The sequence below is a fragment of the Oryctolagus cuniculus genome, chromosome 4, assembly GCF_964237555.1.
Source record: "Oryctolagus cuniculus chromosome 4, mOryCun1.1, whole genome shotgun sequence".
NCBI classification, from domain to species: domain Eukaryota; kingdom Metazoa; phylum Chordata; class Mammalia; order Lagomorpha; family Leporidae; genus Oryctolagus; species Oryctolagus cuniculus.
This window is the reverse complement of record NC_091435.1, coordinates 147,531,608-147,556,745: the sequence shown is the minus strand read 5'-3', so window position 1 is coordinate 147,556,745 and position 25,138 is coordinate 147,531,608. Positions and strand designations below refer to the sequence as shown.

The following is a 25,138-nucleotide window of genomic DNA, read 5'->3' as shown; positions in this document are numbered from 1 at the left end:
GCGGGGGTCACCGCACAGAGGCAGGGATGAGAGGCCACAAGCCATGGTACTGGGGGCTGGGGGTGACACACTTGGGGGCCCCCACAGTCAGAGGTTTGTCACGGGACAAGGAAGCCAAGCACACATGGGGACAGGCTGAGCATCGAGCACCATTCCAGAAGTGCCACGCGGGTGTGAAGCTCACTGCATCCGAAAGTTTGAGGCCCGCTGTGGAGGGAGAGAGGGGCAGCCGGGGCAGAGGCCATGGCGGCCACACCAAGGAGCTCGGGCTGCTCTCCAACGGCTGTCGGGGCTCCAGCAGGGTCTCGGGCAGAGGGTGCTGTGAACACGGCGCCCACAGAGACACAGCCAGCACGTGCTCGTCTCTCACTGAGCAGCCCTGATGTTCCAGTAAGGAGAGAACCTGGCTGGGCCGTGACGATGGCAGACGTGGCACCGTGTGAGTTCCAAGGCTGGGTTAGCAATGGCAGCATGGGGAGTGGGGGTGTTGCGGTGCAGCAGGTTAAGCAGCCGCTGGGGATGCCCACATCCCATATCAGAGAAGCGAGGGTGGAGTTCCACCTCCACTGCGATCCGGATCCCTACTAATGCAGAGAGTAACGGGTGATGACTCAGGTTCTTGGGCCCATGCCACCCACATGGGAGACCCAGATGGAGCTCCTGGCTTCTGGCTTCTGTCTGTCCCAGCCTCAACTGTTGTGGCCATTTGGGGAGTAAACCAGCAGATGGAAGCTCTCTCTCTCTCTCTTTTTCCCTTTAGCCCCTCTCTACCTTTCAAATAGACATTAAAAAGGAAGCAGTGGCAGCCCAGCCACTGCCCAGGGTACGCTCTAGAGGCTAGCCCTTCAACTCAGCCACCACGGTGTTGGGAAGCCCAAGATAGCCCATACGGAGATGCCCATGGAGTGAGAAACTGAGGCCGGCAGACCTGTGAGTGAGTGACCCTTCAGATCACCCCTGCCCCTGACCTCCAAGCAGCTTCCAATGCTGCAGCAAACAGAGGCACTTTCCCTGCCAGAGCCCGCTCCAGTCACAAAATCAGGGGCAGAGTAAAACCCTCATGGTCTGGAGCTGCGAAGCTGTGGGCTGGTTTCTTACACAGCTGCAGGAGACCAGAGCGGCAGACCTGTGCTTCAGAACGCAAGCTCCCATCACTGTGGGAGAATGTGCTACGGAGGCAGACTGGGGCAGGAGGCAGGCGAGACAGGGCTGAGCTGAGCACAGAGGCAGTGGGCCTGGGGGTGGATGGGGAGCAGGAGATGGTGGCAGAACCCAGGGGTCAGAGTCACAGCCCAGGGCTTCCCTGTCACCTGGCTTTGGGACCAGCACATGGTGAGAGTGGAAACCAATAACAAGCAATCGCCTTGGACTCGGGTCACTCCTAAAAGCCTTCCTTGTAATTGTCACCACCAAAGGACAAACACCACAGGGTGTTCAGAGGAAAGGAGGAGTGACATCAATCCCTTGAGCTAAGGGTAGAAGCTCTTCCATTACAGGCAGCACCACGAAGCAGGCCTTTCACCAGCCAGGTGTGAAGTGCACAGCCCTGGGCTGTCCAGAGCAGCTCTGTCCCACACAGCCTTGGAAATCCCAGCACAGGTGGACTAAACCAAATGCCAGCTGGGCCCTTCTGCCTCCTGGATCTCTCTGAGGAGGCCCACCTGCTTCTCCAGCCTCCCCTGGGCCCTAGGTCCCACCTCCAGGGCAGGTCCCAGGTAAACAGCTCTGGGTACCTTCTAGTGGCTTCCAGGCAGCTGCAAAGGGCAGTGAGCTTTTCTACCCAGTCAGCAAATCCCCCACTGCCGGGCACAGGATCCAGTGAGAAATATTCATACTCCAGGGGCCAAATCTGGAGTGCAGTGGGTGATATCGCATATAGGACCAGTGGTTTGAGTCCCGGCTGCTCCTCTTCTAATCCAGCTCCCTGCTAACGTGCCACCCACATGAGAGACTCGGTTGGAGTTCCAGGCTCCTGGATTTGGCCTGCCCCATCCCTGGCTGTTGCAGCCATTTGGGGAGTGAACAGATGGAAGATCTCTCTTTTTGTCTCTCTCTGTCATTCTACCTTTCAAATAAATACATTTTTTAAAGATTTTATGTATTTTATTTGAGAGGCAGAGTTAGAGAGAGAGAGACTAAGAGAGAGATCTTCCATCTGTTGGTTCACTCCCCGAGTGGATGCAATGGCTGGAGCTGAGCCAATCCAAAGCCAGGAGCTTCTTCCAGGTCTCCCATGTGGGTTCAGGGGCCCAAGGACTTGGGCCATCTTCCCCTGCTTTCCCAGGCCGCAAGCAGGGAGCTGGATCAGAAGAAGAGCAGCCAGGACTCCAACCGGCACCCATATGGGATGCCGGTCCTGCAGGCAGAGGCTTGGCCAACCACGCCACAGTGCCGGCCCCCAAATAAGTCAATCTTTAAAAAGAGAGAGCTGCAAGTGTGGTGCCCACTCGGAAGCAAGCTCCTGAAATGCCAGGCAACACAGCCAGAGGCTTCTAGGAGTCCCACAAGAAGGAAAGTCACTCCCTGGGGTGGAGGTGGGGGGGGGGGTGTTCACAGCAGCCCCATGAAGGAAGTGGCACTGGGCTGGTCATGACTGGCAGAGACAGGGGACCGGAGGGAATGGGGTTCCCAGGAGAGGCACTGGAGGCAGCCTGGGTGGTGGGAGGCTGAGGCGAGCTCTGCAGACAGCATTTGTCCAAGGCCACCCAGGTTTTGGCAGCCAGTGCAAGGACTCCTGGGTGTGGTTGCTTGTGTCTGGGTCACGGCTGAGAGCTGAGTGGGCCGTGAGTCCCTGAACCCCTGCTGTGCCACTGCCCCCCCCCACCCCCCCGCCCAGTCTCCACAGCAGGCGCAGGTGTGAGCGTGGTTAGAGGCACTGCTGCCAGGGCAGAGTGAGAAGCAGCGATAAGAAGTTAGCTGGAGACACTATGGAGGGTTTGCCAAGACCTGGTGGAAGGCGGCCAGCCAGGCTAAAGCCTGGGCCCACTCCCTGCTCTGCATCCACCCCAGCTCTGCAGAACCCCTAAACAGACAGTGTGGGATTCTACCTCCCAGTGGGGCACAGCACTGGGCTTGGGGCAGGGGCTGGGGAACAGGCACAAAGACCAGTAAAGCATTGCCATTAAAACAATGTTTATTTTGGGGCCAGCGCTGTGGCACAGCGGGTTAACGCCCTGGCTTGAAGCACCGGCATCACATATGGGCGCCAGTTCAAGTCCCGGCTGCTCTTCTTCTGATCCAGCTCTCTGCTATGGCCTGGGAAAGCAGTAGAAGATGGCCCAAGTCCTTGGGCCCCTGCACCCACGTGGGAGACCCAGAAGAAGCTCCTGGCTCCTGGCTCCTGGCTTCAGATTGGCGCAGCTCTAGCTGTTGCAGCCAATTGGGAGTAAACCATCGATGGAAGACCTCTCTCTCTCTCTGCCTCTTCTCTGTGTAACTCTGACTTTCAAGTAAAATAATAAATAAATCTTTTAAAAATGTTTATTTTTATCTGCTTGAAAGACAATGAAAAAGAAAGAAAGGATTTGCTGGCTCAGTCCCCAAATGCCCTCAACATCCAGGGCTGGGCCAGGACAGTCAGGAGCCTGGAACTCCATCCATGTCCCCACTTGGTTGGCAGGGGTCCAAGCACTTGGGCCATTATCTGCTGCCTCCCAGGACTCATTAGCAGGGAGCTGTATCGGAAGCAGTGTAGCCATGACTTGAACTTGCACTCTGATGTGGGATGTCCGTGTCACAAGTGGTGCCCAGCTCCGCACTGCCGTTTCTAAGCCAAGACACCAGGTGAGCTGCCCACTGCTTCGATGCTGGTGTTTCAGGAGAGCAGTGCCCCGGCTGGGGAAAGGGCCTTATGCTCTACACCTGTGCACAGCCCCCACCAGCGAACACGTGCAGCTGTGGGAAGGGGGCCCTCAGGGCTGGAGGGCAAAGCTGCTTCCCCAGGGCACAGCCAGCAACCCGGCCCCAGCATGGGCTGTACCGCCTCTGCTGTCCCAGCAGCCTGGTGGGCGAGCCCTGAGGATGTTGCAGAAGGCTGGGAGGGCCTGCCCCAGGCTGGGCTTCTGTCTTGTGGCTGGAGAGGAGGTGGACAGGCGATGCTGGCCCTTCATCCCGGCTCCTCGCAGGCCTCAGGAAGACCCCTCACCTTCCCCCTGCAAACTCTGCCCACAAAGGCCGCCTGACCCCAGCCCTGCCATGACCAGAGGATCAAATGGAAATGCCAGCTCCAGTTACCTGGGCCTTGTTTCCTTCGTCCTCTTTTCCCACAACAGGAAGTGCAGCCCCTCATTCCTGAAAGGTAGGTAAGCCCCTACTCCCATCCCCCTAGCAGCCCCAGGCAGGGGAACACAGCCTGACAGCTCCTACCTGCGCCCAGGGGGCCCTCTGGCTCACCATGGGCTAAATGAAGAAGCAGGTGAAAAATCCCATTTCAAACCATCCCCCCAAAGACTCAGACGTTAATTAAGAAATATGCAAAGCTCTTCATTGGACACTTTAATTAAGTGTGTGAATTCCCTCTGCCAGAGGACGCTCAGCCGCCTGGGCCTCACCCAGGGACACAAGGAAGATGAGGAGGGGAGGGAAGGTGAGGAGGAGGAGGGACCAGCCAGAGAGCTACAGGCGCGTCTGACTCAAAGTTCTGTCCTCCCCCTGCCCCCATTTTCTCTCTCTGAGCCCAGGGACCCCAGGGGGTCTGTGGAGTGCCACCCACTCCCTCACAGCCCCCTCCCTCACCTGCCTCATGGACTTTGGACCAGTCCCAGACCCGCAGGCCTCGGCTGAAGAGCCCCATGATGGGGACAGCCCATGCCGCACCTGCACAGAAACGATGAGGGTGGAAAGGGGATGGTAGGATGCTACCAGCATCCCTGGATTCCTGCCAGGGAGAGTTCCCGGCAGCCAGCGCGGTGCTCCCAGGTCAGGCCTCCGGGTGTCGTCCTTAACGCCTTCATCGCAGCCCCGTGGCTGCCAGGGACACAGCAGCCGGCCTGGGCTCCATGTGGTGGCCTGCCAGGAGACCAGCTGCCCTCCTCCAGCTGCCTTCCTGGAGGCTGCCCCTCCCTACAGAAAGAGGCAAATTCCAGGGCATCTGGCTGCTGGCGGGGCTGGGCGGGGCTGGGAGAGGCGCCAGTTCAGGTGGCCCCTGTCCGGCCTTGAGGAGGTGCACTCGCCATTGGCTTGCTCCCCTTCCTCTCCAGCTTTCTTCCTCCTTCTCCCCCAGGTTTACCGAGTCTAACTGACAAACAGGAGTTGTACATGCACTCCAGGTGTTCCACGTGACGTTCTGAGATAAGGACATGCATAGGAAGTGATTACCACAATCAAGCTAATGAGCGCATTCATCACCCCACAGTTACCGTGCGTGTGTGTGTGTGTGTGTGTGTGTGTGAAGAATACTTAAGATCTACTCTGCAGGGGCCAGGCTGTGGCACAGCAGATTAAACCCCTGCCTGCAATGCCAGCATTCCATTCTGGAGTGCTGGTTTCAGTCCCAGCTGCTCCACTTCTGATCCAGCTCCCTGTCAAAGCACCTGGGAAGACAGCGGAAGATGGCCCCCGTACTTGGGCCCCTGCCACCCACACAGAACTCCACTCTGATGAGTTCCTGGCTCCTGGCTTTGGCCAGGTCCAGCACTGACTGTTGTGGCCATTTGAGGAGTGAAGCGACATGCAGATGCTGGTGCTCTCGCTCTCTCTCGTGCACACTCGCTCTATCACTCTGCCTTTCAAGTGGATAAAAATAACTCTTTTCTAAAAATCAACTCTTCAGATACACAAGGACATATACTATATGATCTCACTTATATGTAGACTCTAAAAATGGAATTCATAGAAACAAAGAGTAGGTGGCTCTCAGGGGCTGGGGAGGCATCAGTCAGGGGTACAAGCCTGCAGCTGAGAGTAAGTGCTAGAGACCCTGGGGCAGCACGGTCAGCACAGCTAGCAGCGGTCCCCAGCCTCCTTCCAGAGCCCAGGCCGAGTTTGTACTCTGGGCTCAGTCTTCCCCACGGCCCCTGAGCTCTCGGGACACTGCCCAGTCCATACCAAGCACCTCTGGCTAACAGAGTCAGAACTCCGTATGGCTTAGGGCGCCTCCAGGCCTGGTTCTCCGCCCTTGCAGGGACTCCATGAACTGCCAGTTACTCCTCTAATACCCACAATGTCTGCTGGAATCAGCTGGAGCGTAAGAGCAGTCTCTCTTACTTGCAACCATAAATCCTGCAAGAGGGCTGGCACTGCTGCGGGCTAAGCCTCTGCCCGTGACACTAGCATCTCACAAGACAGTGCCGGTTTGCATCCCAGTTGCTCCTGTCAATCTAGCCCCATTCTAATGTGCCTAGGAAAGCAGCAGAGGGTGGCCCAAGTACTTGAGCTCTTGCCATCCACATGGGAGTCCCAGATGGAGTTCCTGGCTCCTGGCTCCTGCCTGGCCCAGCTCTGGTTATTAAGGCCATCTGAGGAATGAACAAGCAGATGAACGATCTCTTTCTCCCTCTCTCTGTCACTCTGCCTTTCAAATAAGAAAATAAAAAGATCTTTAAAAATTCTGAGACAGATACAAGGCAAAGGTTATATAAGCTAAAAAGACAAAGATGGAACAAAATTTTTGTTTATAGAAATACATCTTGTAATATCTTCCTCAGTTATTGAAGTCTGACAAATGGACTTGCTGCCTGAGCTTCCTGACAGTCAAAGCAAAAAAGAAAGCACAGCCATGGTAAGATTGACAGGAAGCCTGACGTTGCAGTAGTCTCTGCTTAGCCACAGAGAGACAATGCAAACCCCAGGGCCCATCTGAACCCCATATTTACCGCAGTTTTTCCTGTACACACCTACAATAAAGTTTAATTTATAAAGCAGGCATAATAAGAGACTGACGATAGTTTGAAATGAAACAAAACAATTATAACAGTATACTATATTAAAAGTTAAGTGAGGGGCCGGCGTTGTGGCACAGCGGGTTAAAGCCCCAGCCTGCAGCGCTGGCATCCCAATTGGGTGCCAGTTCAAATCCTGGCTGCTCCATTTCTGATCCAGCTCTCTGCTATGGCCTGGGAAAGCAGTGGAAGATGGCCCAACTCCTTTGGCACCTGCACCTGCGTGGGAGACCCGGAAGAAGTTCCTGGCTCCTGCCTTCAGATTGGCTAAGCTCTGGCCGTTGTGGTCAGTTGGGGAGTGAACCAGTGGATGGAAGACCTCTCTCTCTGGCTCTACTTCTCTCTGTGACTCTGTCTTTCAAATAAATAAAATAATTCTTTAAAAAAAGTGAATAATTGAAATGGCAAGACGGTGGCTAAGAGAAGACTACTGTACTGACAAGACAAAATTATACCAGCTGCTATCCTGAGCTTTTTGTAATGGCTGAGCAGCAGAGGAGACAGAGCTGGGAGCTCAGAGGAAGCCTAGCAGCCGGAGTTCACAAGAAGGGACTCCAGGGAGCTGCTCAGGGTCCCTCTGAAGTCTCCAGCTGAGCACTGAGTGGCACCTGTGTGTGAGGGCTTCACTGAGATTGGGGAAAGACCCCCCCACACACACACATGGGTCAGAGGGCACAGCACTTGGCATGCAAGCTGGACACAGCACCTGCTCCTGCCAGCCTGCCTGGGAAGCCTCAGCCTCCACAGGACACTGAAGACTCAGTAGGGCTGTGCTCCAGAAAGAGAAATAACCAGCCAGACTCAGCACTGCTCTGGTCTCAGCTAACAAGTCCTGAGATTATTACAGGAACACAAAAACCACCCCCCACACAACATGGCCAAATTCACAATGTCTGACACCCGATAAGAAATCAACATGCATGCAGAGACGCAAGAAAATAAGCCTCCTGATGAAGAGAAAAATCAGTCAACAGAAACCAACTCAAAAGTGACACAGATGTGAGAATTCAGATAAAGACATAAAGAATTAGTTATTATTATAACTGCATCCCATACATTCAAAACACTAGATAGAATGTGAAATACATTTTAAGATAGAAATCAAGTTTGAAAACTACAATGTCTGAGATTGCTGAACACATTAAACAAGGCAGAAGAAAAAAGAGGTGACTCTGAAGATGTAGTGATAAAAATAAAAGATATATGGGGCAGGCATTGGAGCTGGTTAAACCACCAGTAGGGACGCTCCCACCCTGCATTAGTGTGCCTGGGTTCAAGGTTCCAGTACCCTCCTGCTAAAGCACACCATGGCAGCAGGTGACGGCTCAAAATCTGAGTCCCTGACTCAGCCAGGCCCAGTTCCAGTTGCTGCAGCAATTTTGGGAGTGACCCAGAAGATAGGAAGGCTCTCTTTCTCTTAAATAAATAAATAAATAAATAAATTTTAAGGTGAAATACATCAAGAAAAGAATAAAAGTAAGAGCTGGACCTGTGGCATAATGGGCTGTTCTATGTCCGATCCAGCTCCCTACTACCATGCCTAGGAAAAGCAGCAGAGGATGGGCGAAGTTCTCGGGCCCCTGTACCCACGTGGAAGATCCAGAAGAACCTCTTGGCTCCTGGCTCTGGTCTGGCCCAGCCCTGGCCTTGTGGCCACTTAGGGAGTGAACCAACAGTGGAAGACCTCTCTCTCTCTCTCTCTCTCTCTCTGCTTCTGCCTCTGCCTCTCTGTAACTCTGCCTTTCAAATAAATACATCAATCTTTTAAAAAAGAATAAAAGTCAAGGGTGCAACACCAGTGAGCTGTAGGATGACATCAAGCAGCCTCATGTTTGTGTAACTGGAGTCCTCAAAAGATGGAAGCAGCAACAGGAAAAAAAAAAGGAAGAAATATTGACCGAAAGCACTCCAGATGTGAGGAACGCTCTAAAGCTACAGATCCGAAGAGTTCAACCACCCCCAAGCACAGGAAACAAAGGAAACCACACGGTGCAGGATCCGTGGCAAACAGAAAGGCTTAAAAGCAGCTACAGAGAAAAGGCACAGTCAGAGAGAGGACAGCAGCAGATTTCTTTACAGAAACGATGCAAGGAAGAAAACAATGGAGTGACATCCCTAAAATACTGAGAGTAGAAAACTTGCACCCTAGAACTCTATACCCAGGGACAATGTCTTTCAAGGACAGTGATGAAACACCACGTTTTCAAACACAAAAGCTGACAGAATGCACCACAGCAGACCCTCAGGACCAGAAACATTAAAGCAAGACCTCCAGAAGGGAAATGATACCTGATGGAAGTGTGGATGCCACAAGGGGAGAGGATCGTGGGAAACAGCCTCTACACGGGCAACTGTGCACAACTTTTATCCATTCAAATCTCTTTCAGAGACAACTGCCTGTTTCAACAAAAACATAGTGCGTCACAGACCCAAGGTAACATGGAGAAAAATATTTTTGTAAGATTTATTTTTTTTTTTTTGAAAGGTAGACCAGTAGATGGGGAGAAATGGAAAGATCTTCCATCTGCTGGTTTACTCCCCAAATGGCACCCTGGCCAAAGCCAGGAGCCTCAGTCTCCCAAATGGGTGGCAGGGGCTGAAATACTTGAGCCATCCTCTGCTGCCTTCCCAGGCACATCAGCAGGGAGCTGGATCAGAAATGGAGCAGCTGGGACTTCAACCAGCACTCCAATATGGGATCCCAGTGATGCAGGCAACAGCTTAGCCCACTGCACAATACCAACCCTGGAGAAAAATCTTTGCTCCCCTCAAGAACTATAAAAACCAGAAGAAACTGAAGTGGTATCACTAAAAAATTAATTTATTTGAGAGTAAGAGAGAGAGAGAGAGGGAAACTCCCACCTGCTGATTCACTCCCCAAATGCCTACCATGACCAGGACTAGAGTGGGGCTGGAGCCAAGAGTTGAGAACACAACCCAGGTCTCCTGCATGAGAAACCCAACTCTCTGAGCCATCACCGCTGCCTCTCAGCAAGCATATTAGCAGGAAGCTGGAATCAGGACTGGACCTGGGAACTGAACCCAGGGACTCTGATATATGGGAAGCAGGTGTCCTAATGGCTGAACGGCTGGACCAAACGCTCACTACTATGGTAGCGTCTCTGCCATTGTCAACATAGAATTCTACACCCAGCCAAAGTCTTTCAGAAATGAAGGTGAAAAAAGAGCAACAAGGGCCGAGACGATTCACTGCTCAGCCCAGCGGTGTAGGGAGCAGCGCTCTCTGGGCAGAACACGCACGGCACAGTTACGGCCACATCACTCAGCAGGCCACGCGTTTCATAGCAGGGTGACGCTGGGTGACGCTGGGTTAGCCTCTGCCCTCCACGAGGCTCAGCTCCCTCCTATGCACACGGGGACAGACACGCCCATCTCACAAAAGTAGTATGAATTGCATGGGAGCAACAGAAATTTAAAATTGGGGGAATCCGGGTGGAGGGCACATGGGGAGTCTTTGCACTACTCTTGCAACTTTTCTACAAGCCCCAAAGTCTGCCAAAACCAGAGTTAAAGGGAAAAAGAGAAACACAAGGATTATTTTAATTACACACACATCCAAGTCTCTAGACTCTCGGAACATTCAGGAGACGTGATCTGTTCTGCTTAATTAGACATTCCGGTCAACACAGACATTTCCTAAGGAACTGGAACTTGACTGGACTGGGCATCAACTTGGACTTCCCAGAGGAATGAGGCTTAGCTGGGCACTCGGCTGCTGCTGGGAGCCCTTCCAACCAAAGGCCAGCAATGGAAAAAGTCGGAGTGGACCAGCTCAGCAGGCAGGGCCCGTGTGCACCCTGCGTGGGGCACATGCACAGAGATGCACACGCCCAACTGAGCAGGCGCAGAGGCCCTGCTGTGTGTGCAGGTGCTGGGGGCGGGAATTCTTTAGGTCCCCTGGTATCTTAGCTGTGAGGACTGAAAGTCGAGGACAACACCTTCCCCTGGGAGCTGACCACACGGCATGGGCTGTGGGCCTTCTCCCACCCACAGTCTGAATCCCTTCTGCCTAGTGAATCACCTCCAACACTCCTGGCAGCTTCAGAGAGGTGCAGGGTCTCCCCTCTGGAACCCAAGAGTAGCGCCAGCACCGCCCGTTCTGCGTGCTATTCACCCTCCACCTGCAGCTCAGGGAACAGAGCTGTCTGGGCTGCACACCACTGCCCTCTGGCATGCATGGCCTCCCTGGAGAGCCAGACCAGAGTGGGCAGGATTTACTCCATCCCCACTGGCCAGATCCGGCACGGGCCACTCCTGTCGTGGCTGAGCAGCTGCCCGGGTGCAGTGAAGGAGTGCACGCATGCTGCAGAGCTGGAGGAGGCAGAAGCTGAGTCCCCAGCCCTGGCTGCCCTCGTGGGAACGCCGGCATGATGCAATTCAGAAGCTGACTTAATTGACAGGAAGTCTGGGCCCAGCCAGCTGGCATGGGGTTTGGCAAAGCAACGGACCTGCTCATCCCTTTCTCCCCTGGCTAACCGCTCCTGGCGTGGATGTGAAAAGCATCAGGGACAGAGAAAGAAGGATGGGACAGTGAGACGGGCTGGACAGAGAGTCGACAGACATGGCTTGCGTCTCCTGTCAGCTGAGGTCCAGAGAGGCCCACGGCAGGTGAACGGCCTCCCAGCCTGGCCGTGAGACCCAGCGTGCTCAGACTGGGGCAGGAGGCCTCCAGGCTGCGGGCTCTTGCAGGTCAGCAGCTTCTCTGGGCTGGACGGCAGTGGTGCTGACCAGGGAATCCAGGGGACTTGTCATCTCCATTAGCATAAGGGGCTGCCCCCAGCACCTCCGCAGGCCCCCAGCGTCCCTTCCTGTCTCCACACACAGCCCCACAGGGCCCACTCACTGCTGTTCACCTGGCTGCTCTGACCTGGGCAGCCCCTGCACATGCAGAAGCCCCTGCACATGCAGCAGGGTGCACAGAGGGAGAAGAGATTCCAGACCTCCCCATCTAGTCAACAGAAGGAACCCTTCTCCTGTCCCCTGGACACACTCACCGTCACCTGCTCCAGACACACTTGGAAGGAGGGACAGGCTTTGCCTTGCAGTCCAGAGACAGGGACTGTTGTCTTCGGAGCAGAAACTGCCCCCTGGACCTCACAAATCCTGGGCTGGAAGTGAGCACAGGACCATCATGCAGGTAAAGAGGACCACCGTGTCTCTAGCCTGTGTAGACCAGAGACAACTGACTGTGACCAGGCTTTAGGGTGACTAGGGGCCAAAGGAGGCAGCAAAGGGACCTGAACTTGGAAGCCTGGGCATTTAGGACAAGCAGACGGTAGGCAGGCCCACCCGAGCCCAGGCTGCAAATTCCAGGTCCCCAAGGAGCCCTCAAAAGCAGCACCACAGAGCTCTGGAGGACTCTGGAGCCGGGGGAGGAGGAGCTGTGAGGCCAGAGAAGAGGGGACACCTGGCCAGGATCACACAGCTCACAGCTGGGCCTCCAGAGTTCCCCTCCTCTGTCTCTGCCCACTCCTCAGAGCCCACAAGGCTTACCAAGACCCCGCCCCGTGAAGCCCCAGCAGAGATACGCAACACGGGAGGCGCAGAGGAGCAACAGAGAGGAAATGGCACCAAGGCCCGGAAGCCTGGCTTCCAGGAGCTCAGAGATCAGAGCGGCCTCTGAACACCAAGCCGTGGCCAGGAGGCCTAGAGAACGTCTGGCCCGGCCCTGCATGTGACAGAGGACACGCCAGGCGGGGTCGTTCAGGGCCACCTGAAGAAAGAGCAGCGGCAGGTCCAGGGCCTGACCCCAGCGGGTGCGCGGCAGGTGGCCCTGGCCAGCACTGAGCCGAGCACCAGCTCCTTGTCTGCAAATGAGGGCCTCTCTAAGGCACTGCCTCCCTCCCTCCAAGACCTGCACCCCGTCTGTGTGAGCTACAAGTTGCCGTATAACAAACACCATATACCCAGGGGCTTCACCCATGCGTGCTTATTGTCCCACAGTTCCAGTGGGTCAGGAGCCCAGTGCCCCTGAGCAGGGCCCACCACCCAGAGCATCTATCAGTAGGAAGCTGGAACTGGAAGCAGGGCCAATACTCAAACCCAAGCATATCATCCAATATGGGATGCAGGCATCTTTTTATTTAAAAAAAAAAAAAAAAGATTAAGTTTTTGAAAGGCAGACTGACAGCAGGAGAGGGAGAGGGGCAAAGAGAGACAGAGAGATCTTTCATCTGCTGGTTCACTCCCCAAATGGCCACAACAGCCAGGACTGGGCCAGGTCAAAACCAGGAACCAGGAATTCCATCCAGGTCTCCCACATGGGTTGGCAGGGGCCCAAGCACTTGGGCCACCTTCCACTGCTTTCCCAAGCTCATCAGCAGGAAGCTGGATTATAAATGGAGTAGCCAGGACTCACACAGGCATCTGATACAGATACAGGATACTGGTCAGATGCAGCAGGTTGCTGTACCTCAACATTGACCCCTGGATGTAGGCATCTTAACAGCTGAGCCATATGTCTGCCCCTAACCTTCTTTTAACTCCACTTTCTCGTGAACTTTTTGAAATTCCCTCTTATTTCCCAGAGGCCACCACAGCATTCCATGCCCGTCTATGTAGCAGCCTCTGTCTCCATGGCCACCAGAGGAGTCTCTGAAGAACCATAACCATGGCCGTGACCATGCACCACTGGACGTCTTTCTCACATAATGGGGCCTCCCCTGCCTGCGCCAGGCTCACAGGTTAGAGGCAAGCCCTGAGTCCCACCTACACTCAGGAGGGACCCTTGCAAAGGTGAGACTTGTCACTCGATCACTGCAGGTTGTGTCTGCCGCTCCACCTTGCAGGCCCAGGCCCCGGAAGGATGCCACCTTTCCTCTTCACCAGCACCTGCCTTCTGTTCCCCTGGGCCCAGGTCTCTCTGTCTCAAAACAGACGCTCTCCCAGTTGACCTGCATGGAAGCCGTGGGTGGGCAAGGCTGGACACTGACAGGCACACCGCTCTGCCCTGCCCTGCCTTGCCCAGGCTGAAGTGGACAAGATGCCCAGACCTCGATGTCAGCCTGCAGGGGTCCTCCTGCTGTGCGGTGGAGACAGGAGGAGAGCAAGCTCTCCCAGCCCAGCACCTGCCCAGCCTCCACACTGTACTCAATTCTGGGCAGCAGCCTGTAGTGTTGTGGTTGGATGCAGGGGGAGACTTAAGGAAGCAGAATAGGGGAGAATTTACCCATCCTGGTGCCGCAAGCAGGATCTGTGAACTTCTTAGAGACAATGGAGGAATGGTTTATGTTCCTCCCTAAAAGGAAACCCTGGGACTGGGCATTTCCTACAGTGGCTGAGGTACTGCTTCACACACCTCCCATCTCAGAGGCCTGAGTTCAAGTCTCAGCTCTGCCCCCCAATTCTACCTTCTCAGAGATGCAGAACTAAAAGATCCCCTGGCCCCAAGACCTGACTACTCAGAGAAGCCTGGAGACTGAGACATAATCTGGGAACTGTGGGGTCATAATGGGGTAAAGCCAACTGGCCTGAGGAGGGGTCTGCTCAGTCAGCCTCAAAGCCAGGGTGGGCAGCACCACCCGCAGAGCTGACACGCATCCCTCCTCAAGCCCCAGACCACCTAAGAGCCCCTCTCCCATCCCACTCCTCACCTTGTCCTCCACACCAGTACACAACTGGTCCCATCAGCCTGTGTCCCAGGACCCAGCAGCAGCTCTGCGGGAGCTTCCAGCCTCCAACCAGACCTGGTCAGAACCCAGGGACAGGCAGCAGCCCTGCCAAGTGGTAAACCAGCAAGGCTCCCAGGCCCCACGCCCGCCAGCGAGCCGCAGGCCGGAGCACCCCTGCATCTGTGCGTGTCTGGTGGCAGCCACAGGTCTCAGCACTGCTGTGGTCTCTTCCCCACGTCCCTTGTTCCCCCTGCTGCTCCCTGCTGGCCCTCGGCCCTTACTGGATGGGAAGGAACCAGGAAACGTGTGTTCCAAACGCCTCTCACTCACTCTGCGTAGCGCTGACCTCTCACTTATCACCAGGGTCAGATCCTTTTCTCCTCTTCTCTCACAATGGGTGGCGCAGCCACGCCAGGAGGAAAGGTCTTGTCTCAGGGACCCGGCTCTGCTCTCCAGTCCTCAACTACAGAAGGCTCTCTGAGGCCTGCTCCTGCCTGCCCAGGGACAAGCCAGGGGAGAACCAAGGGAGGCGGGGACAGGTCCACGCAGAAGTGAGTGGCTTGTGAGTGCTTCCAAGCCAGCTTTGCTCTGGACCAGAAGGGGGGTGGGGGGCTCTGCTGAGCAGCAAGCTGAGGGGACATCACTCATCACCCACCCCAACCCCACGGGCCATTAACCTGGTGCTGCTCAGTGGCCTCCAAGGGCTGGCACTGCCTGGGCAGAAGACACGGAGGGCAGGGAACAAAGGTCCCAAGGCTTTCTGCGGGAGGGTCCCAGACCGCAGAGCAGCCATGGATGCACACGTGCAGGGCTGGTGTGAGTTCACCTGACAGAGAGGCTGCCCTCTCCAGACTACAGTGGGTCCAGAAGGGCAGTCCCCTGCCTCCGTGCTGCCACGCTGGCCATCAGCCCTCACTCCCTGTGCAGACAGCTTAGGACTAAGTTTCTGTCTCCAAGGCCTGGAGGAGGGCTCTCTCTAGACAACGCTGCTCTCACCAAGTCCTTGAGGCCTCCTGTGTTGCTGGGGAGAGGGAAGCCAACAGAGGGGTTTAAGGGGGTCTCCGGGAAAAACAGCATTGAAAGAGGTTCAGCATCCACAGAAGAGGAATCCGGGGTGGGGTGTGATAACAGGATGCACAAAGGGCCAGGGGGCTCACACACCCAGGGCCAGGGGCGGGGGCTCACACACCCAGGGCCAGGGGCGGGGGCTCACACACCCAGGGCCAGGGGCTGGGGGCTCACACGCCCAGGACCAGCTCTGGTTATGTAAATGCCAACTGCAGGAGCGAAAGAATCTGGAAGGACTGCCCTTGCAGGCTAGAGGAGGCAGAGGTCCAGGGCAATGCAGAGACAGAATGGGCATGGAGAGAGCTCCAGGGAGCCACTTTGATCCCTCTGATACAGGGTGGCTTTGCAGAGGACAGCTGCCCCTCCCCCGCAGCCCTTCACTGTTCCCGGGACTCACTCTGCTGAGAAAGAAAAAGAAGGTGCACATCCCCTGCAGAGCCTGGGTGCCAAGCAAGCCTGTGCTCCACCTCTCACCAGGCCCCCTCCAAGTCCTAGCCTCCGGATGCTCCCACCTGACCCAGCTCAGCCACCTGGATCTGCCTCCACGTGGGTCACCCCACCAAGGGTCCCCACTGACTGGAGGCACGGCTCACACTCCTGCTGCAGGGGCAAAACCCCGCTGGACCCCTTCTCCTATCCCCGGTCCCTGCACCAGGGTCCAGCCACCCTGATCCTACTCCACACCTGCTGTCCAGTTCCTGGCTGCCAAGCCCCAAGCCCTTGGCCGCTTTGGTGTGGCTGGGCCTGCTGCCCTGGGTGCCTGCCCTTGTCCACTGGTGAATTCCCGCTCATCGCATCCCACACTGGAACCTTCCCATATGCCCCAGGCAGCCCAGGCTCCGCTCTGCGCCGTGCCTGGCTGCAGACCATTCGGCTTACCGCTGCCAGAAACTGGCTGCTGCCTACCTGCTCTGAACACCTCACTCTGCCGAAGAAGCTACCCCAATCCCCCAAGCCACGCCCCTGCAGTCTCTCCCCAAGGTGCGCCTTGGGATGCCAACAGCAAGGAAAATGAGGGGTTCTGCCTGTGGGGCTGGGGGTGTGGATCCCACTTCCTGCCTCTGAGCGAGTGAGGGAATCAGACTGGGCCTGCCTTCCCGCTCAGCAGTAAGCACTTCTGCATAAAGATCTTCACTTCACCTTACTTTCTTTTTTGTCTTTTCTCAAGATTCACTTATTTGAAAGGCAGAATTACAGTCAGGGAGAAACACAGAGAGGTCTTCTATCTCCTGGTTCATTCCCCAAATGGTGCCAACAGCCTGGACTGGGCCAGGCCAAAGCCTGGAGCCAGGAGCTCCCACCTTGTCTCCCACGTGGGTACAGGGGCCCAGGCACTTGGACCATCTTCCGCTACTTTCCCAGGCCCTAGCAGGGAGCTGGATTGGAAGTAGAGCAGCCAGCACTGAAACGGGCACTCCAATATGGATGCCAGCGTGGGCAGTGGCAGCTTAACCTACTGCTTAACCAGCCCCAAGCCACACTCATCTATAAAATGGGATGAGCGCCTCTACCTGTGGGATCGTGAGATCAGGCAGCACAGCTCACTACGCACAAATGGACAGTGACGCTCCACACCCAGCACCCCTTCCGTGTCCCTCAACATCCACGAGGAGGGGAGAGGCTGGGGAGGCTGCTGTCACTCCATCAAGAGCAAAGTTACCCATGAGTCACTGGAGCCGATACCAGGGCTGTGCAGCCAAGCATTAGGCCTCTGTGAGTCCTAAACAGGCATTGAATGCCGAGCACAGGCACCATCCGGCAGGAGGGTGGTCAGAGTGTTGGTCAGAGTGGGAGCTGGGGCGGGGCCTCCAAGGCCTGCCTGGGTGGTGGGGACACGGAACATCCCTTGTGGCTCTGGTCCTTTCTCTGCCCACACCCACCCTGCAGAAGGAAGTGTCCACACCCACCCTGCAGAAGGAAGTGTCCACACCCACCCTGCAGAAAGAAGTGTCCAGGGCTAGCAGCGTTTGGGATCTGTCTCCTGACCTGTGGTCCTCATCACAGGTCTTCTGTGTATGGAAGAAACATCTTCCCACAGCAGCAGGTGCAGGATGGCCTGGCCCCTGTTGCCTGGCAACCCAGGCCAGCACACCTCAGGAGACAGAAGCCAGAGCACCCTGAGGCAGTGAGGGGGGCAGGAATGCCTCCCAGGGGGAAAGGCTGGCAGGCAGGAGAGCACTCCGCACTCAGGGCCAGGCACTTCTGGGGAAACAGCTGGCAGAGCCCCTGATCCCACGCTGTCCTCCCTGCAGCCTCTCCAGCCGGCAGTGCCCTGGCCTCCAGGCTAGAAGTGTTATTGGCTTGGCCTTGTGCTCAGAGTGGGCACTCAATCACAGAACCAGGGGTCAGGCAGTCCAGTAGCCTTGTGGGCACACATGGAGAAAGGCAGAGATCGACCAGACAATTACACAACACACCCAGGATGGAGCCAGGGTGCCCAGGGCCCTGCTATCTCCAGGCTTGGAGGTCCTTGGCGATCAGTCCTCAGCTAGGTCCTGGGCTGCCTCTCCCCCATGGCAGTGGACTAAGGACTGACTTGGGGGGTGCTTAGCTGCCCCTCTATCAGCTCCCTTGAAATCACCCCAAATAAACAGTTCACTCTGTATAAGGACACAGAGCCCGCTGAGCAGTGCCAGCCCACCAGACACCCACATGGACCTTGCTCCCCCCACCCCATCCTCCTCCCCACTCAAGGCCCCACAGCAGCCCACCCCCATGCTCCCCTGGTGCCTCTTCAGCACGGCCCCTCCCTGAGTCACTGAGCACACTCCTGTCCCCGAGACCCGCGCCTCTCTCCTGGGCCTGGGCACACCTGTGTTTCTCACAGTGACTGCACCTCAAGGCTCATTCTGCCATGGCAGCAGTGAGTCCTTGGGCAGGGCCAGCTCTCTCGGGGCCTCTCCTCTGTGGGTGTCCAGTGGGGTCTATGTTGGGTGTTAGGACAGGCTGTCCATCGTGTACTGAAGGAAGAAACCCGGTACCACTCTTTTCATGCATTTCTTGGAAGTCAGTGACATCTATGTCCCCCAGGAATCAGGCCCGCCCCTTGGGGACATGTGGTCCAGTCACCTGGGTTCCCGTTTAGCCTCGTTTCCAAGAGATCAGGATAGATGTGTCTTCCTACTGAAAATAAACCACTTCACTTTCACAGCAGCAAAAAATTTGCTTTTCAAAAAGATCGCACTTCGTTGAGGGCAAACGTTATGAAAGGAATTCTAAATTTCCCGCCCCCTGACACAGGAAAGACTCTTTTTAGGTGTCTTTAGGAGCTGCAACTTGGGGCCAGCGCTGTGGCATAGCAGGGAAAGCTGCTGTCTACAGCACCAGCATCCCATAGGGTGCCGATTCGAGTCCTACCTGCCCCACTTCCAATCCAGCTCTGCTATGGCCTGGGAAAGCAGTGGAATATGGCACAAGTGCTTGGGCCCCTGCACCCACGTGGGGGACCCAGAGGAGACTCCTGGCTCCTGGCTTCAGATTGGCCCAGGTCGGCTGTTGCAGCCATTTGGGGAGTGAAACAGCAGACGGAGGACCTCTGTCTCTTCCGTTTTCTCTCTCTCTCTCTCTCTGTAAGACTGCCTTTTGAATTAATAAATAAATCTTTAAAAAGAGGCCCTGTGACTCTTCCTTGTTTCCTTCCTTGGTTACCTGGTTGCAGGAAACAAAGACCGGCTGACCGGCCCATTCCCAGCCTCTGCATCTCCTTGGGCTTCTGTCCGAAGGCCCTGCCCACAGCCCATTTCCCAGCATCCTCTCTGGCAAGAGCTGCCCATGCATGGCAGGGTATGTCTGGTACTTCTCCCGGCAACCTCCACCCACAGCTCCCCCACAGTCTCCTCTGTGAGGAGAAGGGGAACAGGACAAAGGACGACAGACTGCAGACAAAGGCATTCCACTCCTGATGCTTATGCACCCTGCTGGTCTACGGGCCTGCCCCTGCCTCTCCTCCATGGTTAGGTCCAGCACTTTCTCTAAACCATTCCCACAAGGGCAGACAGCCCTGCACACGCCATGCACCATTCATTCAGCACCAGTAGCTGGCACAGGTCAGGGGCACCACTCTCACAACCACCCCAGGCCAGTCAGGGTAGCACCTGTTAGGACAACGATGCAGGGGCGGGATTTAGGGACATGGCGAGGGACAAGAGGACAACGGAGTTATTCTAATTTGCTGCAGTATAATTTGAGGGCTGCAATGATACGGGCTATCACATCGCGCAAAAGACGTGACTTAGCACTTAGCACATGCTGAGTTTCTTTGCTCTGCTGGTGATTTCTCCTGTGCTGATCATCAGAGTTGAGGGTGCCGCTTTTCTCCTATACCAAGTACAGGTTAAGTCTCATCCCGGTGTCTGCCTGACTCACTCACACATCCCCCCTTCCACAAGTGACAAAGCAGAAGTTCCAGGCCTGTGCCCAACTTCCCAGGTGCCCCCTTCTCACACCAGCCGCAGAGCAAGGAGGGAAGAGTGGGAGAGAGAAAGCCAGACAGGGAAGCCGAGGCTCCGTGTAGCTCGGGGGCTGGCTGTGAGCTCAAGGCACACTCTGGCAGGGCCAGGCCTGGCATGCCCACTGGCATTTCAGGGGGCCTGGCTGTACCCCTGTATCTGTTCAGAGCTGCAGTGTGCTCTCAGAACTTCAGGCTCTTTGAGATGAATGTGAATGGGGCAGGACACAGGCTAAATGATCCCAGCCTTTGAAAAAAAAAAAAAAAAAAAAAAAAGCTTAAGTGTGGCTGCTAAGAACCTTCTGGCCTGAAATGGCAGCAGGTGTCAGGACGAAGGAATCCTGTTTCGAGGCAGCCATCTACTGCTGGGCCATCAGCACAGCCAGGCAGAGCTCACCACGTCCAAATCCAGTACTAAAGGAGCACCAACCACCACCGGGTGGATGGAGGGGTAAATGACCACCAAGGCCGTCCTACGGCCCTGCCTGTGTTCACCGTGATGGTGCCTCCAGTTCAGTGTGGGCTTCTGCGCCTGGCAAGGTGAAGAACCATTTTGAAGTTTGTAGTTAACAGTGATGATAGAAGACAGGCCACAGGGCAGCATATGATTCATTGGTTTTTTAGAAAGCTCAGGAAAAAAACAAGTTATGCCAGGAGGGATTCCTAGGGCAGGGGGGTGGCAGCCCTGCAGGACAGGAGCAGAGCTGGGCACTGCAGAGGAGGGGGCCTGGGGCTGGTAGGGAGGGGAAGCCTCCGAGAGGGCTGCAGCACATCACAGGCCAGCCAAGGGCTCAGGGTCCAGCTGGGCTGGGGCCAAGGGGAGCCCTGCAGGCAGTGAGGCCCCTGAACTGCAGAGGGAGGGAAAGAAAGTGGGGGGACAGCTTTGCCCCAGCACGAGCAACCTGACAGCACCTCGGCCTCCTGCCTCCACCTAACCCAGCGGAAGGTGCAGCCGCCTGCTGTCTGCGGGAGCACCTCACCCTCACCCACCGAAGCCCCAAGAGGCCACCTCTGACACCTGCCCCCAAAGGCCCCTGCACAGGCCGCAGCCATCCCTCCCCCATCATGGCACGCAGAGATCTCTACTGTGATCATATCCACAAATGATTGCACTCCCCAGCAGACCCTAAGTCCCATGAGGGCAGGGGTATACTGGAGGATCTGATTAGGTAAACAGGTGACAGAAGGAGCAGGGGAGAGGGGTCTGAGTGAACCATCGAGCCAACAACCAACAGGCAGCTGGCGGCAGTGTCACAGTGTCACACAACTCCAGGGTGCTGCTTACAGCGTGCTTAGTGCAGACAGCCCAAGTGCCAAGTGCAGGGAGGGAAGCTGGCCTGCTGGCCCCTGCTGGGAAGGCCGGCAGCTCACCTACATCCTGCTCCTGCCGGTAGAATCTCAGAAGATGGGAGACGCACCCCTGACCCTCCCCGCCCACCACACACAGATGGGACTGAGGAATTCCCAGTAGGAGTCGGGGCTGGGGGGGAGCCACATGTCCTGCAGGCCCACCTGTCTTCTCTGGCCACCATCGAGTTCCCCATGGGACTGCCATGCACCGGACCCCTGCGTCCCCCACCACAGCCCTCAGCACAGGGCAGATCCAGGAGGCCCACGGAGCCGCTCATCCCCAGCCCCTCTCCACAACCCCACCCCGTGCCAGGCCACACCCGCAGGCCAGGGACCTGCAGGCACTGTGCCGCTGGGAGGGGGACTCTCTCACAGGCTGCAGGTGCTGTCTCCAGAGCGGCTCTCCAGGCCTGCCCTTCAACCAATTCCCTGGAACCTCAGAGGGGATGGGGCCCAGGGGTCTTCTTCCTCATCCTGCTCCGGGCACAGCACCCTCTCTGGGTTCCAGCTGCCCTGGCTCCCTGACCAGCACTATGGCAGGCTCTGGAAACAAGAGGAGGCCATATCCAACTAGCCCCTTTCTCTGTCCCAACCCCTCCACCAGCCCACACTGCTCTAGAAGGTTCCACAGAACTCAGCTCATTCAATTCTCCCCTGTGCAGAAGGTGAGAGGCCTCGGGCTCCCACAGGGAGGAAGCGCTAGAGGGGGTAAGGGTCAGATCTGGGGAGGCTGCAGTGGGCTGGTGGGCACAAAGCTGTCTGCAGGCCAAAGACACAAGTCTTTCCAACCTACCAGGCTCGGGATGCACATGTCCCCTACCATACTCGGGGGTCCCCAAAGCCCTGGGAGCTTCAAGAAAACAACCCAATAAAAGGAAGCCATTCAGGACTGGAGGCTAGAGGACAGGGCAGCCGGGAGCTGGTCTCACATGTGGCAGTGCCTCCCTAATGACAACGTTCCAAGAGCCCACAAACCAGCTAGCCCCCGGGTAACTGGCCCAGCATTCCCACAAGGTCACCCAACCTAGCCACAAGCCCAGCCAGGGAGCAGCAGCCCTCGTCCCGTCTCGGGAAGCTCCCTGATTCTTGGCTTCTCCAGTTCAAGGTCATTTTATTTCCCAATGTCATGCCAGTGAAAAACAACGGACCGGGAACAGGAGCTCTGGGTGTCCAGAGCAGAGAAGTTAACCAGTCACAGTGGGGCTCTGGACAAGTTCTGCCCCTTGGTGGGGCTCCAGCTTCCCATGTGCACCTGTCCGGGAGGTGTTAGGATTGTGCCCTAGGCCTCAGCTCCCATTTCTGTGACTTTCGGTGCGAAGGGGCTTTGTAGGGCGCAGCAGGGCTTCTCAGCCATCAGGGATTCTGAGGGAGCCCAGACTTTCCACTGAAACTGGCCAGGGACATTTTGCTCATCAAACTCCAGGTCCACTATTGCACAGGGCTCAGGCCTGGATCAACAAATGTTTACTGAGAACCCACCAAGATGCAGACACTTTCAGGAGGCACTGGGGACCCACAAAGGAGCAAGATAACGGTGTCCAAGCAACCATTCTGCAGAGACACAAACTGAGTCTCAGACAGATTTGACATCTTGCTAAGGCAGCAGGAAGGCTGGGCATTCCACTCCCAGGACGCCTGATGCCTGCAGGTTCTCTGCTAGAGTTCCAGGGCCAGTGAGAAGAGCTCTGGGGTGCGGAGACGGCCAGCATCCCTCCTAGACACAGAGGAAGCTGTGAACCTCGGATTTATCAAAAACAGGGTATCAGAGGCCAGGACATAGCACTGGCTGGCTGGGCTGAGCTTGGTCCAAAATGCCCCCATCTGACCTTGCCAGGGCCTGTGACCCCCTCTGCCACCCGCTTCTGAACCCTCCATGCTGGGCAATGCGCACCACAGACTGGAGGCAGTCACGTGACCTCCACAACCCGCAAGCACACACCACAGCAGCACTGGTCCTGAACGCACCAGGCGCTCCCACAGTTGCCTTTCTTGGGGTCCCTGTACAGGCAAGGCTCCCAACCAGATGAACCGGCCTGGTCTGCAGACCTGGAGTCGGGTCCTGCCTCCCAGGACAGAGTTACTCAGGGCCCAGCCTGTCTCCCTATGAGAGGCCACTGCAAGGGTGCGCTCTGAGAGCCACTCCTTCCTACAGGTGTCACAGCGGTCCTCGCTCTTCCATCTGGGCTTCCAACCTGGGTCTCAGGATTGCTTTCCCCCAGGGGCTGCTCGTCCCTCCCTCCCTCCCCACCCCCCAGCCTTCGGCCACGGTGACCTCCCCTCCCCCTAGAAGGGCGGGTGATCCGGGGAGGTGGGGGTGGGAGGGCGCTGGGCCGCAGGCAGGGCGTGTCGCCTGGGCCTTTCTCTGTCCAGCGCCGGCTGCACAGCCTCCTGGTATGAGGTGGCTCCTGTACTATTCCCCCAGATCGCCTCGCTGTCATCACCCAGACTTCTGAGCCCCTAGGCGGCTAACAGGCACCAGCGAAGGGCAGCGGGTCTAGAACCTTCTGCCCAATCGGATAAGCCGGAGAAGGTAGGTGCCTTGTCTGCCCCGCGCCTGCCCCCTCGGCCTGCACGGCTCTTGCCAGCAGAGGCAGGTGTCGGACCATCCCCCAGCGGCCGAGGGCTCCGCGCTCCGACGTGCCTTCTCGCACGGTTCTGGGCAGGGTCCGCAGGGAACCGCTCCGGCGCCGCGAGTCTAGGGGGCGGCCAGACTCCCGCCCCGCCCCGTTCTCCCAAGAGGGGCGCCCTCCCCCACCCCCACCCCCGCCGGCACCCGCCACCTGCGCTGTCGCCCGCAGCCGGTGCCGCAGTGCGAGCGAGCGAGCAAACCCGGCGCCTTCACGCCTGGGTCCGCGCCGCCAAACGAGCCGCCGCCCTCCGGCTTCCCCGCCGCGCCTCACCTGCACCTGCACCCCAACCCCCCACCCGGATCCCACCCTCACCGCCACCCTTGGCCCGGGCGCCTCCTCGGTCCTTACCTTGGCCCCTCCCAGCCCGGCCCCGCCCGAGCCAGCCCCGACCTAGACATCCCCATCCTCGCGTCCTCCCGGGCTAGGAAGAAGGGGGTCCCCCCGGGGCGGGCGAATGCGCGGCGGGGGTCGACCTGGCGCCGAGGTACGGCGCTGCGCCCGGTACTCACCGCTCTGCTCCCCCAGGAACACCAACTTGAATTTTCTCAGTGGGTTTCCAAAATCTCCCCCTGCGGACATGGTGCTGGCAGCCGGGGCCGGGAAAGGAGGAGGAGGAGGAGGAGGATGCCGCGAAGCAGCAGGGAGGGGAGAGGAGGGCGAGGGGAGGCGGCCGGCGGTGCGGGAGCCGGAGGGGGAAGGGCTGGCTGCGCGCGTCCTGACTCCCCAGCTGCGTCCCGGCCCCGGCCTGCGGCTGCGTGTCCAGCGGCGGCGGCGAGGGCGGAGGCGAGGGCGGAGGCGGAGGAGGAGGAGGAGGCAGCGGGCTGGGGCAGGGCTGCCGCGGGCGGCGCCGGCTGCGGTGCGAGGGGCGCACTGTGGACTGCCGAGGCGCGGCGCGGGCGACGAGGGGCGCAAGGACCGCGCGCAGGGCGGAGGAGCGCTCTCCCGAGCCGCGCCAGCCGGCCCCCTCCCGCCTGCGCCGGCGCCTGCGCTCTGCGCGCTCCCCAGCCTCTGATGTCATGCGGGGCCCGCGGCGCTGCGGGGCTGGGGGTGTCCGCCCGCCCACCCGGGGCCCGCAGGCGGGCGGAAGAGAACGCGGTGAGGCCGAATGGCCCCGGGATCCGACCAACTCTGGCT

At 57.4% G+C, this 25,138-nt stretch overlaps 1 protein-coding gene across 1 annotated transcript in view; it reads right to left on the bottom strand.

Moving 5' to 3' along the window:
* Positions 1-24,777, bottom strand: part of RAB6B (RAB6B, member RAS oncogene family) — a 60,715-nt gene extending 35,938 nt beyond the window's left edge. The window contains exon 1 of the mRNA XM_002716590.5: positions 24,514-24,777. Within this exon, the coding sequence (XP_002716636.3) occupies positions 24,514-24,583 (70 nt within the window). The 5' untranslated portion in view covers positions 24,584-24,777. The remainder of the gene's footprint in view (positions 1-24,513) is intronic.
* Between the last annotated feature and the right edge of the window lie 361 nt (positions 24,778-25,138).